Genomic DNA, 17,204 nt, shown 5'->3' with positions numbered 1-17,204 from the left:
GCTTAACCTGTGTCCTGACAGGGTCAGTTCACACGAGCCAGTAGTATGTAGCATGTCTATGTATAATAGTTGGTGGTTAACATGTGATGGTGCAGTGTTTTTCCCATGTGGATTCACTTGCAGGCCTTTGGACAAACATCTTTACTAGGAATTTGCTGGATGGCTTGTACTGGTCCTCAAATTCAAATGAATTCTGGGAACGATGGGCCAAAGACATGGTAGATATAGGTAAGAGTTTCAAAATCAGTATTTGCTTTTGACCACTGCTTCCTATTCCAGAGAGGATTAAGAAAGACACCCTTTTGTTCCTGTCTCTGAATAATCCTTCCCATGTGCTCCCTAAATTGCAGCATGTCATGGGTCTTCCAGCATGTGTCTCACCTGTATTAGAATGGTCAATATGTGGTTTATTTTAATTTATTTAATTTTTGGGAGTTTTTATTGAAGTTAATTTTCTTTATTTTATTATCAACCCAGAGGCACACTTTATGTTTTTCATTTAAAACTGGTCTGCTTAATGACTCCTCCCATGACTGTAAATGAGAAGGGTGGCTTTTACGTGCTGGCACATGTACAAAGCCAGTGTGTCACATGAAAGAGTAAAAGGCAAGAGCTGTGGTTGCTTTAAACAACCCCAAATATCATTTAAATGGGCTTGGTCATGTGTATATATTTTTGAAGCAGACTGAAGGAAACAGGGAGGGGAGGGACCCAGCAAGGGCAGCTGGCCAGTAAAGGTGCCCTGCAGAAGATTGCTGATGGTTTTTTCTCCCTGTTCCTTCTTTATTTCAGAGAAACATTCCCCTGAGGATGATGTCCCTATCATCGAACCTCCGTCTTGTTTGTCAGGGAAACTGTATGAAATGTTTCAGGACATTATGACCAAACGTCCACTTCTGGGAAAGTCCCACAACTTCCTGAGAGGCTTAGAATTTCATAAGGATTATATCCATCAAAAAAAATTTGTTGACTGGAAAGGTAACTGCAACAAAGAGTTAACTGCAGTGTGCAGGTAACACCTCAGATTTTTATTTTACTGGGTTTTTTTTAGACTTTGGAAATCTGACATTTAGAGATATTTTCTCAGGGTTTAGAAATCTGCTGAGATGGAACTATGTTCATGTTGTCTGTTTCTTTAGGGTAACAGGTTAAAATGAACTAGTCCATGGGCCACTCTTTCGCCTCCTGAAGACACCTGTAATTCGGGTCAAAGCATGCTCTTCTGCAGGAAGTTTGCCCCTCTGCATAGGTACAGTTGCCAAAAGGTTCAGAAAGGGTAGAGTCTTTCGAGGTCAAGAAACAAAGGTAACATCAGAAGCATAAACCAGCAGGTGATTATGTGGATCAGATGAAGGAAAGGACCGGTTGCAGTCATGGAGACATCATCAGGTATTTCTGCCTGATGGTTTATCCATCTGAAACCTCTCTTTAACCACTCAGAAACAAATACTGAGAGGCAACAACAGAGAGGGAAAGCCACGTAGGTTTAGACTGTACCTATCAAACTGAATGCACCAGCTTGGGGAAGGGCCGTTTTGTCTGGCCTGTGCTCTGCAGGCAGGCAAAGTAACCAGTCACCAGAGTCTGACCTCGAAATCTGGGGAACAGTCTGTGAAATGACAGTGATGGAGCTGAGGTGTTTGTGCATCACAAACCTTCCTGAAATCCCAGCATCTTCGTTTATTTCATAAGCAAGTAGCAGTGTGGGAGAACCCCACATTATGGGTACTGGAGTGCTGTGTCCAGATTTGTGGGCTCCAGTACAAGAAAGATGTGGAACTGTTGGAGAGGGTTCACAAGAGCCACAAAGATGATCTGAGGGCTGGAGCATGTGTCCTTCAAAGAGAGGCTGAGGGAGCTGGGCTTGTTCAGGCTGGAGAAGAGAAGGCTGAGCGGGGACCTCATTGCAGCCTTCCAGTCCCTGAAGGGAGCAGAGAAACAGGAGGGGAATCAACTTTTTAAAAGGGTAGATAATGGCAGGACAAGGGGGGATGGATTGAACCTAAAGGAGGAAAGGTTTAGATTAGATATGAGGGGGAAGTTTTTTACTGAGAGAGTGGTGAGGTGCTGGAACAGGCTGCCCAGAGAGGTGGTGGATGCCCTGTCCCTGGGGGTGTTCAAGGCCAGGTTGGATGGGGCCCTGGGCAACCTTGTGTAGCTCCAGGCCTGCAGGTTGGTGGCCCTGCCTGTGGCAGGGGGGTTGGAAATATATGGTCCTTGGGGTCCCTTCCAACCCAGACCATTCTATGATGATTATTAAAGTTAATCTGACTTCCACAAGAAAAACATGTGTGCTCTGCTGCCTCTGAGTCCTCCTCTTTGGCAACTTGTTTTTCTCTCCCATTCCATGCAAAGTACAACACTTTTTGGCTCTGGCTGCCATTGTTACATGAAGTTTGCTGAGGTTTGGTGGAGGTTTTTTTGTGGATTGAGGCAGAGCTCACAGTGAGCTAAGTGCTTTCAGAACTTTTCAGTAAGCGAAAGGTCCATGTCATAAAAGTCTGCTCTAAAAAGAAACAAGTGAGAGAAGGAGAAAACAAGTAGCATAAGAAGGGTGGGTGAGAGAAGGAGCTTAGGAAGGCGGGTAAGAGATGAAATTGTCAGTCAGTAGATGTTAAAATAACCCAATTTCCTTTCATTAGCTGACTAGCAGTTTTATAAAGACAAATGAGTAGAAGCCGATTTCAAGGAGGATGTGGAGGAAGAGAGCACGGGTACACTAAAGATACCTCAGGGTGGATATTTACATCTAAAGTAAAATAGGTGGAAAGTTTGAGGTCTGGCGTGGGAAGATGAGCAGATTTTGTGTCCTCTCTTGTCTGCCTGCATGAGCCCAAACTAAAGCTGGACCTAGAGCCATCTTTAGAGTCGGAGCAAGGGGAGATGCCAGCTTTGTGGGCAGAAATTATAATCTCGCGGTAGGGTGAAGTCTCCAGACTGTAGTTGTGTTTGCAGGCCTCTCTGCAGCTCAAGGCCTCTCACACTTCAAATGCCACGTGAAAGGCCTAATTTTAGTGGTGAGAAGTCTGAGAACTCATTGCCTGGAATTAGTGTAGTATGCTTAACAGTGGAGTTCATGCTTTTGAAGGAATTCCTGAGGCAGGATTTCTTTGAAGTCCCATTTTGGGTGCAGGATGGAAGAAGAAACTCTTCCAAGGAAGTGCCTACTGCCAATTCATGTATCCAGCCATGCAGTTCCATCTCATCTCCATGCTAAGAAATTGGGGGTAACGGAATCTCAACTAAAAACACTCAGCAGGCCAAAGAAAACTAGAAAGTACAGCGCTCCTCCTGTGAGTGACTACAAGCACATGTCTCTCTTTACTGCAGAATCCCTGAATTCCCAGCAGCCCTGGATGCTAAAATAAGCAAATAATTTTCTAAAGCCCTGACAGTGAGGGAATGGGAAAAACCAAACTCTATGAGTTATTACTTCAAGCTGCTGTCAAACATTCCAGGCTATGGAACAAGCTGGAATTACTCTGCACAGTTTAAGTCAACACGACAGAATGAGGCCAAGGAGGCAGAGAGGTTGAACAAAGAGAGGTGATGGAACCTGCCTGCAGTATTTCTGTGCTCAACATTTTCTTAAAATACCTAAGTACAAATGATTCAGGGCTTGAGGGGTTTGCTCTGGGCTTTGCTGCCTCGTGTGAACGTGAGGAACTCTCTTAAATGCTATTTTGGTGTTCGAAACCATGGCAAGAGCTTTCTTATTCCATTGGTCTGCAAATGGTAGCAAGGGAAGAGTAGCCTACAAGGGAGGCTGGCGGGATTGTTAACAGGGAAAGAACCACCTAGCTGCCAGAAACTGGGTTTAGATCCCAACCTGCCAGTTGGTATAATCCACATTTAGCTGCTTCTGCAGTTAATGTGAGGTTTAATTAATTCAAGCAATATTTTAAGCTGTTGGTAGGGAATGCTATGTGCATGACCTGGTTTGGTTGGGGTTTTTTTTTTGCAGCATAGTTATGATAATTTATAGGAGAGATCACTGTGAGCAGGTTGAAGTCAAGTTTTTCACACTAGGAGAGTAGCCTAATCCTGAAAAATGCAAAAGCAAAAGAAATTCTTCCAGTTCCTAGGGGGGGGGGGAAATCAGCTAAAATCTGTATTATGTGACAAATCAATCTCCAGAGCAGCTGGGAGGCCAGCAGAGTCTGTGTCTCACCTGCCTTCTGCCTGACTGCCTCACGGCCTGCCTGGGGGAGTGTGGCCACAGGCCAGATGTGCTCAGATATGTGAAAGAGCCCAGAGGAGGCTATGAAGATGATTAGAGGCCTGGAGCATCTCCCCTGTGAGGAAAGGCTGAGTGAGCTGGGACTGTTCAGCCTGGAGAAAAGAAGACTAAGGGGGGACCTAATTAATGTTTATAAATATCTGAGGTATGGGATGCAGGGGGGAATGGCCAGCCCCTTTTCAGTGTCTGTGGGGACAGGACAAGGGGCAATGGCTGCAAGTCAGAGCATAGGAAGTTCCACACCAACATGGGGAAGAACTTTTCCCCAGTGAGGGTGAGGGAGCCCTGGGACAGGCTGCCCAGGGGGTGTGGAGTCTCCTTCTCTGGAGAGATTCCAGACCTGTCTGGACACCTATCTGTGCAATATGAGCTGGGGAGCTGCTTTGGCAGGGGGGTTGGACCCGATGATCTCTGGAGGTCCCTTCCAACACCTATGGATCTGTGCAGTTTGGAGGGCGTGCTCCTGAGGCCACAATTGTAGGCTCATGGTAAGGAGGGAGGTGAGCCCAGTCCCTAGGGCAACCAAGGGGCTGCCCTTAGCATGTAGCACAGGCAGAACTACTGGCTCCTCGTTTCTCACCAATGCCCCGCTAACGATATTAAAACTGTTTTTTTCAGACACCGTGCTGGACGCTTTCCCTAACGATCTGACACCGCTGCAGAAGTATCTTTGCCTGATAGATGTTGGCTATTTCATCAACACCAGTGGTGCAGCACTCTTCAAGCCAGAGAGGAATGTGGATGTCATTATCTCACTTGATTACGGTTTGGGGAATGTGTTCAAGGTGAGATTGATTTGCTCTGCTCCTGGCAGCCGTGGTAAAACCCTTCTTGTGAGGCTGTGAGGTTTAATAGCCAAATTCATATCTGACGCCAGAGTTACACAATGACCAGTTGCTCCAAAAATGACTAATTGGTAAAGGTGTGGAAACCATCCTCACATCAGAAAGGTTACAGCTATAAAGGTAACAGAGTATGTTGGTGTCCTGAAGGAGAGGACCGAGTGAGGCTTGTAGGTACCATGCTTATATAGTTCTAAACACATCTTCCAGGGCTTCTCTAGGTCCACCTGGGTGGTCAGGAAAACTATTTCCCCTTCTCTTTGTTTTTTGTGGTGAGGAGGGATGGGGATTGATCAACAGGACACAGTATGCAGATGCTTGTGTTTTTAAAACTTCCAAGTAAGCAGCTGTCTGAATCTTGATCATAGTCAACAGCAAACCAGTCACCATGTCTTGGAGGAGGAAAGACACGTCCCTCAAGGCCAGAACTATCAAAACTGTTAAGCTCCTTTCTCTGTAGTGGAATGCTGCATACACTTCCTAGGATAGCTGGGGAGCTGCAGAGACACTTGGTTGCTGGAGACACGACCTTGATCTTTCCTGCTCTGTCCTCATGACAAATTCCAAGTGTGGCTTTTGGGTGCTCCCTCTAGCTGTAAAAAACCATTACAGGGTGGTAAGAAGCATCTTGTGACTGGTGTGTGGTGGCAGGAAGCCAGGTTGTTCTGCAGCTGCTTTGGACTACACATTCATTGCAGGGCGATTCTAGGGACTGAATTAAGCTGCCACCGTGTTTCTGTGGTTGATGCCTCAGAAAAGCTGATTCTTGTCTTAGTGCTGGCTTGAAGGCAATGACGTTCTGTGTCCACAGCAATTAGAGATGACGTACAAATACTGCAAGATACAAAAAATCCCATTCCCCAAAGTGGAGCTAAGTAAAGAAGATGAGAAGAACCCGAAGGAATGTTACGTGTTCTCAGATGCAGAGGACCCCAGGGCACCCATAGTAATCCACTTCCCCCTGGTGAATGACACCTTTAAGGAATTCAAGGAGCCTGGTAAGTTCCTTCAACAAAACTATGCTTTTTAGTTGAACTTGGGCCACTTGTCTCCCCAAGCACAGATCTTACTTGTCCTTTGTAGCAATAATTCTAAGCAGAGGCACAGCTTAGGTGTGAGACCATCCTGTCTCCTACCCACCAGTGCTGTACACGTGTATTTTCCTCCTCCACGTGAATGGGGATGCCCGGTCACCTGTCAGTCCAGGTGTCACTTACTGCATTGCACCCAGATCACATAAGCTTCCACCACGGCAGAGGAGAAGGTGGTGTTAACTCTGCTCTTATTAAACCCTCTCACCAAATCCAGGGTTCCATTCCCCATATACACAGCACAGCTGTCTCTCTCACCTGGTAAGCCATGATGCCACAGAGGGGGCTGAGGCAGACCCCTGCCTAACCTCCACATCCTGCTCAAGAGGCAGGTTAGCAAACCACAGCTCACCCAGTGAGGGCAGGCAAGATGCAGGACAGAACAAGGCTTTCCGCCACAACTCGCACCGCGAGGCACACTGGAGGAGATGGCAACGGTCAGGTCTTGGGGAAAAGGCAGGGCCAGAATTCCTTCTCGATCTGGAAGAAGCCAAGAACACCTGCCAACTGCTGCTCCTCTCACCTTCCCCCTGTGAACTGAACACCCAGCAGCAAGCAGGCAGGCTGGGCAGTGGTTGCTTCTCCCATGCTTCCATGCCTTTGTGCCGACCACCGTCTACCTGGAGAGATGCAGCAAATCGATGAGTCAGAGCGGAAGGCACAGGCACGTGGCTGTTACCAGCTGGGTCGAGCAACTCTGCTGTGAACACTTGCAGAAAAGAAATGGTGGGAGGTGGAGGGGATGTGTTGTTTAGTTGGCATGAGGGTGTGAAGCATTGGAGTTACTGATTGTCCTACTTTGGCCTGCCTGCTACGTGGGGTTGGTACGGGCACTGTGTGAGCTGAGGGTTTCTTCTTTTACTAAACAAGGACCAGGAAGCGCTGCCAGAACCACGGTGCTCATCTGTGGTGTACACAGGGGAAAGCCTGTATTGGCCACAGAGAAGGGCCTTGTCCTGTACTTGCTGAAGAGCTTTGCACACAGGTTTGGCAGCCTCGGGGACATAATTAATAGGCAGCAGGACTGGATATTGTCTAAATGGTGATGCACAGTGAGATATGGCCATCAAACCAGGGCTGGCAGGTAAATAAAACAGGTGAGGGTTTTTCAGAGTCTCTCTGATTGAAAGATGGATGGGACTGTGCAGAGCAAAGCAGCTGCTGCAGCTTCTCAGCGCTCCAGGCCCAAATCTGTGAGCTGTGACGCTCACCTGCATGTCTCTGAGCAGTCAGTGATTCATCAATCAAGCTGACAGCCAGCAACTGATGTGGGTGGTTGGGGGAGAAGGGTCCTTGGCAACCAGCTTGCGTGGATTTCAATGCTGACAGTGGAGCTTTTAATTCCTAGATGGCTGAGTGACACCTCGTGGAATGCAGGGATTTATTTTTTCTGCTTTTAATTATCTGAATTCTAGAAAAGAGGGAAGCAGCTTGTGAAGTGCCCATTTACACCACAACTGGGCTTTAGCCAAGCTGAGAGATCCGCAGCTGTAACTGGACAGATAATATGGAGCTCTCAATATTGCCAGAGCTGGGGTCCCAATACAAGAAAGATGTGGAACTGTTGGAGAGGGTTCAGAGGAGCCACAAAGATGATCAGAGGGCTGGAGCACCTGCCCTGCAAAGAGAGGCTGAGGGAGCTGGGCTTGTTCAGCCTGGAGAAGAGAAGGCTGTGGGGGGACCTCATTGCAGCCCTGTAGGGAGCTTATACGCAGGAGGAGATTCAACTTTTCAAAAGGATAGACAATGGCAGGACAAGGGGGAATGGATTGAAGCTACAGGGGGGAAGGCTTAGATGAGATATTAGGGGGAAGTTTTTTACGGAGAGAGTGGTGAGGGGCTGGAACAGGCTGCCCAGAGAGGTGGTGGGTGCCTCATCCCTGGAGGTGTTCAAGGCCAGGCTGGATGGGGCCCTGGGCAACCTTGTGTAGCTCCAGGCCTGGAGGTTGGTGGTCCTGCCTATGGCAGGGGGGTTGGAACTCTGTGATCCTTGGGGTCCAGACCATTCTATGATTTTCCTGCAGTTCTGGTCGACACCACAGGGAATCTCTCTGCAGTCCGCAGCCCCACTGACAGTCATCTCAATATAACTCTGGTTTGAGCATATTTGGTCCAGGCTGCAGGGACAGAGGTAACAAAAGAGGAAAAGCATAGCTCTAGGCATTCTGTAGATATGTAAGTGTGAGGCTGCTTAAATATTTTATGGAGGCAATTAGGATGTGCTTTCAAGCAAGAAGAGTGACCCAACAAGGGCTGGTGTCAGCAGCTGCAAGGTAACCTGAAGCTGAGAAGTGGAGCTGAAGGACGGGAGGCTGATGTGAGGTGCTTAGCTCCCTCTGCACCCCCTTGCTCTGCAAGAGGTGATCCTGCCTTTTTAGCATCACAGGGCCTCCTTGCATGTCCCGGGTTGTCCCCTCACTCTAGCTGGCAAGGGATGCTAATTGAGCTCTGATCATGAATTTTGGAAGGTGTTCCAGGCACATGGCTTGGCTGAGTGTCACTCTTACAGGGTTTGGGAGAGGACATGGACCCAAGGGCATGCTCCCCAGGAATGACCATCTGCCAGCACTGCTGAGCGGTTTCCAGGCCGGAGCGTTAGCAGGAGGGGGATGGAGGAGTGGATGGGAAAGCTGACCAGAAATGGCTTTCAAGGCATGGGGGGAGCCTGTTTCTAACAGCTGGCTCTGCCAAGTTTATCAGTCCCCTCCAACACCGAGTGTTTTGTGCTCCAGATGCAGCTCACTGTGGTGGCTTTTGTCTTTCTCTGCAGGGGTAAAGCGCTGTCTCTCAGAGATGGAAGAAGGAAAAGTCAATCTGGAGAACAACTGCTCACCCTACTACCTCATTAGGCTGATCTACTCCTCTGAAAATTTTGACAAACTTGTGAACCTGAGCAAATACAACATCCTCAATAACAAAGACCTGCTCCTCCAGGCAATCCAGAGTGCCATAGAGCGGAGGAGAAGTGCCAGGACTGGAAATCTCCCCAGCCACTCTGGAGCTGGATACTTCTAGGCTGGGTTTTGTTTTTTGCACTTGTTCCCCACTGAAGGCTATGACAGTCACATTACAACACATCACAGTCACATTATGACAGGTCACGATCACATTACAACACATCACAGTGGTCATCGTTTACAGGAAACTGAGGAAACCTGTACATTTCTGATCTTGCCTTGTTCGAGTTCCTAGCTTTCAAAAGGGTTTATTGAATCTCCTTCTCCCAAGTTTTTGGACCACATGAGCCTCACACTGTGGTCTCGATAAGAAATAAGGTCCTGGTTAGCAAAGAACTTCCCGGATCTCCCTGATGTTACGCAATATGGTGATGGTGATAGCTCTTTGTATGCGCCTGCCCCCTCAATCCTGAGCCCATTGTTGGTGTCCTTCCAATGCTTTGTTACAAACCAAGCCCTGGCCATTTGCATTCAGTGATGTCCAGATTTTCAGACAGGCTGAGCAACTAGCACTTGCACTGAATTGGTGGGCTCAGCTTTGAAGTCAGGCCAAAACTCACATGTCTCTGAACATGCCAAGCTGTAGCATGGACAACTGCATTCTGTCTGGCCAATTCCCCTTGCTGATTTAGGAATTATTCCTTTCTTTCCCATTCCCCTGCATGAGTTTGGCACAGAAACACTGCTCCAGGCTGCCACGAGAGGGGCAGTTACATTTCAAAGGGAGAGGACATTGCCTTTGGAGAGCGAGCACGGTTCTTTTGAGCACTGGGTGGAGGAAGACCTCTGCGTAAGGGGCCAGTGATTACATGGATTTACACGGGTAGCACCTTCCTGCATTAAAGCATCACGAGCCTTAAACAAGCTTTTGATACCAGGAACTTGAGGGGAATAATTACCACAGACTCAAGTACATTTACTTTAACAATGGCAACCAAGACATAAGCTGGGGCTGAATGTAGGGTAACGAATGCAGAGCACGTAGCCACTGTGTTGTCACACCCTTCTTGTCTTTTCCAGTTTTCTATCCCTAACATCACAGACAAGGTGTTTTTAGGAGATGCTGGGCTAAAATAGAGTGCAAATGAAGAAAAGGAATTTCATTATCATGCCCCCTTGCTAGAGGAAAATCCCAGGAATAATGACATCTGGTTTTCATTTGCTTTGGGGCACAGTGGGAGACATTGCCTTGAACATCTTTACAGCCCTCTGCTAGGTTAAAAAGACAGCAGGGAAGGATGGTGAGCAACACGGAACAGCACCCTACAGAAAGTCAGACAAGTTTCCAGACTTCATAGCACTGAAGGATTTGGACCTGCTGCTGGCTTACTGCATCCAAACACTGCCTATTCACAGGACCCCCAAGGAAGATGTTACACATTTCTTCTGTGTTGAAGTTTACTTGATATCTAGAATTATTTTTACTTGAAAACCAAAAATAAGCCAAAGAGATAGAAACAGGGATCTGCCTTTTTGGTATATCCAGACAGTTTAGAGGGAGAGCATTTACAAGAGGCTTCATTGCCTGAACCCTGTATCTGCTGCGAGCAACAGCGAGGGATAAAGCTCAGCATTATGTATGATGCTTATTTGCTGAGCTGAGGAATGCCATGCAAACCCTGAGGGGCCTAACAGCTGGAATGCAACTGTACAACTCAACTCAGACCATGGGAAGATAAGAACTAATTTGGTATCATCTGCTGGAAGAAGTGAGAGCCATTTTGAGATGAAAAGTGAGATGACAGCCAGAGACTCTCTCAGAAAAGAGCAGCAGGACCTGTGTCCTTCACATAGGAGAGCCCATCCCAGCAGAGCGTGCCAGGGTACCTGCACATAGAAGCGCACATGGCTATGTGCACACACACACACAGAGGGCTTGGTGCTGTTTTCATGCTCCACTGGCTGATCCTACAAAGAAACCTCTTTCTGTTACCCCGTTGTACAGAACAGGAACTGATTCCAGCTGACTCTGAAGAGGCTGCATGCTCCCATGTCCCATGGACCCTGATTCACCTGGACTCTGGTGGTTGGCTCCTGTGGTGGCTCAGCCCCAAGCAGTGGCTGAGCTCCACGCACCACTTGCTTACTCCCAGAGGAGAACCAGAGAGAGCATCCATGGATTGGGATAAGAACAGTTATAAGAGCAAAATCACTGTGAAAGTAGAACAGTAACAGCCAACTATACTCACATCCAGTGATAACACAGAGTACCTTACCGACAATCACAGAGTGCTGCCTAATGCCAGGACCAAGCAGCTACCCCAGCCATACTCCAACTGCTTCCCTGGAAACAGCCAGGACCACCCCTTCCCCAACCAGCCCCTTTTATGTGATGTCAGGTGGTGTGGGAACAGCCCGGGCTGACTCAGCTCACCTGGGCTGACTCAGCTCACCTGGGCTGGCTGCTTGGGGAGGTTGACTCTGGCCTGGCCAGAACCAGGATACTCCTGTCAGTGTTGGACACCCCTGCTCGCCTCAGCTTGGGTGTCAGGAGCAGAAAGGATGAACAATGAGCAAGTGACACCATTGTGCTGTCCACCTCTGTGCCCTCACTGTGTTGGTGCACTTGAGGCGTCAAATTATTGCTTATGTCTTCTTGGTATTACACAGGAGGGGCAAAGGGCTGAGCTGGAGGAGAGGGACGGGGGCTGAACATGTTTTTGGGAGTCCCGATGATGGCAGCTGATAGCTGCTCTTCTGCTGCAGAGGCTGAAGGACGCAATTTAGTGAGGGACACTGGTGTTCACAACACACCAGGATTTCTTCTGACACCAGACCAGTATCTAACTTAGGCTGGAAGACTTGGCCTTCAGGAACAGAGAGTCAGCACAGCCTCTCCAAGATAGAGCAGATTTGTCAGGAGCAAAGGCAGCACTGATTAAATCATTGCATTTCATTTGCATCTCATCCATACCATAAACAGCAACACTATTTTACCTCATCTACCTATATTTTACGCTTTGCTGCTGCAAAAAGATATCCCTCTTTTCTTCATGGCCTACAGTGAGTGACCTGTAGGCCTCACAAACCTTGGCAGCGCGTGTGAGGCAGCTCAGCCACGCTGAGGAAATTGCGTCTGTCTGTCTCTCTGTCTCTAAAGGCTCCACAGATGGATAACTGGGCATGGTCATATTGCTGCTAATGCAAACAGAAACGCCTGCTAAAATGTGAAAGAGCCAAAAAACCCACAGGGTTTCCCAGTAGCCCTCAGTCAGTGGAGAGTAACTCTTCTGAGGGTCTGCTAAACTCTCTTAGTGCAGGAGATAGCTGTGGGGTGGGAAGGGGGTGTGACACCCCTTGGCAGGGGGAACTGTCACCCAAGGTTGTGCCAACACTTAAAGTTGGGCTGGGGAACTGCTGTTTCATCTTGCAGCCAAGACGCACAGACAAACACGTGCCCCTGGATCTCCTCAAGGGCCCTGTGGCCTTAAACAAGAACACGTTTGGGGTGGGATTTTTTTTTTCTTTTTAAATATATTTTTGCATTTCAGAGCCTGAAATGATGTGAGGGCTGTATTGTTGCCTGTCAGGATGGATTTGTTTTTGTGTGGTTGGCCTGTTTGATGCTTGTGCCTTGTCCCCAGCCTTGCCTGGCCTTGTGCCACATGTTGCCGAGCGGCTGTCTGAGCAGAGTGCGTGCAGGCCGAAGCGGGCGCTGTGAGGAGAAGGCTGCCCCCCTGCCTCTCACCTTGAAAAGGTGTGAAAAATGTGTGTGTGAAAAGGCATGTGGCATGCTTATAAACCAGGCCTTGCTGCCCTCAACCCACCTTTGCTTACCCACTGAAGATGACTGCATGTGTCCAAAAAAAACCCTCATCCAAAATGCACCCCGAGTCGCTGCTCTCCGACGAACCCCCACAAATACAGAGCTTGCTGCCAAACACAGAGGAAATGCACGTTTGTTCTTAGAACTCTTAGCTACCCTTTCCAGAAATTGCTTGCTTGTGTCTTTTAACCATTTACTGATATATGCATTAAAAATAAAATACTGCAACGGAGCACCGGGCCCACGGAGGTTTTTCTGTTCACCTTTCCCATTTTATTACACCAGGTGCTTGTTGAGCACTTTGTAGGGTATTCACTGGTGTCAGGGTGGAGGGGGGTGGGGGGGGTGGTGGGGTGGACAAATCAGAAGGAAGATGTTCTGGTTGTCAAAGGCACATGAGAGCCTGGAAGAAAAGCAGAACAAAATCTACCTCCAGCGGTAAGACCGCCTTCAGTGGCTCGGCCATGGCTGTATTTTGCCTTGTGCTGATTTGATTTAAATGCCTGTCACTGAACTTTACTGTTAGCAAGTAAATGGTGAGTTTAAAATGCTGAAGTTAAAAAAAAAAAAGTTTTGGTGGGCTTTTTTGGGTAGTAGGGTAGGTTTTTGTTGGTTATTTTTTGTAAAAAAACAGCTAAAAAATTATCAATAAAGGAGCCTGCAACAGTTTTCCATTACTGTCATTTGCTGCACTTTCTGTGGGCCTGGCAGCGGCTCCAGCAGATGCACATCCAAAAAAAATACCAATTATCAGATCACCTGGTTGGGTATGAGTGACTGCTCTAAGTCAGGCAGAACACAAATCTCAGTTCACGATGTGGAATGTATTTACCAAAACCTGGTGTTATGCTCTGGCCGCCCCCCCACTGGAAATTTATTCAAGGCAGAGCAGAAGACCAAAAGCAAGGAGCAAGAAGCTTCAGGCTGGCTAAAATATGTATGGAGGCTGAAGGCCTTGATAGAGGAGTTAAGGACTTGAAGCTTCTGCTTCTCAGGGAAGAGCCTCAAGCCACAACACTGTCCTGGGCAAAAAAAAAATAATGCGTATTATCTGAGCATCATGCTGTGTAACTTTTGTTTGGCTCAGACAGATAAGGAAGGACTGGACAACCACTCCGACCCCCCCCTCCTTATGATTGCACCATCCCTTACCACGTGGAGTCTAAAATCCAAATGCCTGCACCAGTAGATGGGCATTTAAGCCAAAAAAAAGGGTTTAACAGGCCTTACCCGTTGCTTGAGGGTTCATCTGATCACTCCATTACCCTCAGGAGCCTGGGCCTCGTCTGGCATGGCAGTACTTGAGTCTGTGTCTCCTCCACATGTTACTTTACTCTGAGGTGCACCAGGAATCTCTGTCTTTCCCTTTTGGATCTGCCCTCTTTCTTCCTGACTGGTCTAAAAAGCGAATTCTGAATTAGAGCTGAAACTTGCTCCCAGAAGGAGCCTGTGGCGAGGGGCTTGGGGATGCACCTTGAATCACAGAATCACAGAATCACAAGGTTGGAAAAGACCTTTAAGATCATAGAAGCCAACTGTTCCTATCCTGTGCTAAAACCATATCCCTAAGTACCTCATCTACCCTTTTCTTAAACACACCCAGGGTTGGTGACTCAACCCCCTCCCTGGGCAGCCTGTTCCAGGCCCTGACAACTGTTTCAGTGAAGAACTTTCCCCTAACATCTGATTTGACCCTGCCCTGGGGCAGCTTTGTGCCATTTCCCCTTGTCCTGTCTCCTGTCACCTGGCTGAAGGTGACAGGAGACAAGACCAACCTCTCTACACCCTCCTATCAGGTAATTTCAGGCAGTGATTGATTCAGGTAATTTAGCCATGAGAGTATTTTGTCTCTGGACAAAACCCTGCCCACCTTCCATTGCACATCTGTCACTTCCCTACATTTGTGGCGCTCTTTGGCATCAGGACTTAAAGTGCATGGAGATGAGTGTCCCAGCTGAACCCTTGTGTGTGTCCATGCTGACGCACAGCAAAGGAAAATGCTAAGGCACTTTTCTTCCAGGCTTGGACTTCTCCCTGGAAGAGCACGCCTCTGCTTGTGGGGAGGAGCCACAGGTCCAAAACCACACTAATTACTGCTTTTCCCCCTCTGGAAGAGGCAGGAGGAATTTACAGCTAACAGTTTCCAGGCATAGCACGCTACCAGAGAACACTGACCTTGCCCTGATGTATAGGCAAATGGATTTTGTGGGGGCAAAGGGGAAGGAAAGGGTAATGCATTTCAGGTCAAAACCTCTTGAAACAACCAACCCTGTCTATCCTACAGCATGCAAACAATCCTGCTAAATCATCCCCATCAGTGTTCTTAATTGGTTTGGGTGCTGTGCAGTGACTCATGCTGGTGAAGTGCCTCAGGGACACACGTGGGCTGGACCTGGGCAGTAATTAGGGCACCAGGGTGGTCTGTATCACTCACTGCCGTGATTGCACATTGTCCCTTGGGAAGCAGTAAAGCCTGAGACATGTAAAGATGTTCTGGGAAAAAAAAACAAACCAAACATGATATTAAGAAACATTGAATTACTTGTGACAGATAGAGCTTTGCTTGGGGTTGGGGTGGAGGGAGATGTACTTGCTTGGCATCTCCATGAGTTTCTTCATCTTGCTTTCTCATAGTCCTTTGAACAAGAAAATCTGTGTCTCTTGACTTACCCTGCTGGAATCTACAGCTACCATGGATTTCCTTTTCATGGGAACCCAGGACCCAGATATCCAGCCTAGTTTCCCTGCTGGAAAGGTGTGACCAATGTTTAACCCACTGCACCGCTACAGTGCCCAATATTTAAGGAGACAAGGGGTTTCCTAACAACATAGCACAATTTATTGTTTGGTACCAGAGAAGAAGTAGGTCAGAGTCCTCCCTCCCAGAAACTGCAAGCAGCTTCCTAGGGTAGTCCTGCTGCAGAAGCGATTCGGTACCAGCCTACACAACCGGGTTCCTTAATGCTAAAGCCAACACATTCTATCCAGGCAGCAAGATATTTTGGGCAAGGGTTTTAGCCTTCTGCTTCCAGCATTCACAGCTAATTAATTGCTACGAGTACTACAAGTAGCATCAAGCTGCAACTGTGTGTGATGATAAACTACCCACTGGAGCATATTGCAGTGGGACAACTGCAGGCAGAGACTTGAAAGAGCCAGGGGTATATGGAAGCAGCATGATGGCAATGACACTGTTAACAGACAATATAATCCACACTCGTGCTATGAACCAGTTCCTGGAGGTATGAGAGTTATTTGCAGGAGAGAGTTAAGCATCCAAGCACACAGCTGAACCAGGTTGACAGACTCACAGAATCATAGGGGGCAGAAGGGATCCCCAGAGATCATCAGATCCAGCCCCCCCTGCCAAAGCAGCTTCCCAGCTCATATTGCACAGGAAGGGGTCCAGACGGGGCTGGAATCTCTCCAGAGAAGGAGACTCCACACGCCCTGGGCAGCCTGTCCCAGGGCTCCCTCACCCTCACTGGGTAAAAGTTCTTCCCCATGTTGGCATGGAACTTCCTGTGCTCCAACCGTCCTGTCCCCACCGACACTAAGAAGAGACTGGCCATTTCCCTCTCTGTACCACACTTAGGACTGGAAAGCCAAACTCAGTACTCGAGATAAAACCATTCTTCAGTTTGCTCCTTCCTGGTAGTCAGTGCTGTTGGAAGATACAGGGTTGACTAACTGTGGTAATTTCATCTTTGGGCACACTGCCACCTCCTGCCAATGTGTCTCGCGGGAGGTCCTCTCACTGCTGCTGCAGAGTGTGGTGTCTATCTCCCCTCAGCCTCTTTGGGGTTTCAGCTGGGAAAGCTTCTCTGGGATAAACAATGTCGAAACGTCTCACGTGCATCCCAGTTTAGAGCCACACTTTCAGCAGTTCCTGCTGACAGTTACTAGAGTCTTATTGAGCAACAGCAGCTCATGCCCGGCGGGAAGCAATGGCTCAAGCCGCCTAAGCTGCCTCCTTGGTGCACGGCCCAGTGCCAGGTCTTAAGCGTGCAGGTAAGGACACGAGGCTTGAAATGTGGATGTACAGGGATGAGGAAACAGGAGCTGTGCAGAGGCAGAGGGAGTCCTCGTTTGGATCACACGAGGCTTCTGGTTGGGAAGGCAGAGCTGGCACAGGCACACAAGCCCTGGGCAATCCTGCTGGTGGGATCAGCAGGGCACTATGCCTTTCCTATTAGGGACATCACCGGGAGACCCACGCTACAATAAAAAGAGCTTTAAGGGATTGCCTCTATAATTACCAGTGAGCCCCAGCTTATCCATGGGTGTGGATGCCTGGAAACCCAAACC

The 17,204-nt window shown here is 48.3% G+C and overlaps 1 protein-coding gene across 1 annotated transcript in view; it reads left to right on the top strand.

Annotated features, from left to right (window-relative positions):
• Positions 1–9,188, top strand: part of LOC311197032 (cytosolic phospholipase A2 beta-like) — a gene marked incomplete at both ends in the record, with an annotated part of 30,379 nt that extends 21,191 nt beyond the window's left edge. The window contains 5 exons of the mRNA XM_084270718.1: positions 124–228; positions 793–978; positions 4,859–5,025; positions 5,894–6,080; positions 8,944–9,188. Of these exons, the coding sequence (XP_084126844.1) occupies positions 124–228; positions 793–978; positions 4,859–5,025; positions 5,894–6,080; positions 8,944–9,188 (890 nt within the window). The remainder of the gene's footprint in view (positions 1–123; positions 229–792; positions 979–4,858; positions 5,026–5,893; positions 6,081–8,943) is intronic.
• Between the last annotated feature and the right edge of the window lie 8,016 nt (positions 9,189–17,204).

The sequence above is a fragment of the Gallinula chloropus genome, assembly GCF_964237585.1.
Source record: "Gallinula chloropus genome assembly, chromosome: 14".
NCBI classification, from domain to species: Eukaryota; Metazoa; Chordata; class Aves; order Gruiformes; family Rallidae; genus Gallinula; species Gallinula chloropus.
The sequence above is the reverse complement of the archived record's forward strand: the minus strand, read 5'-3'. Positions and strand labels throughout refer to the sequence as shown.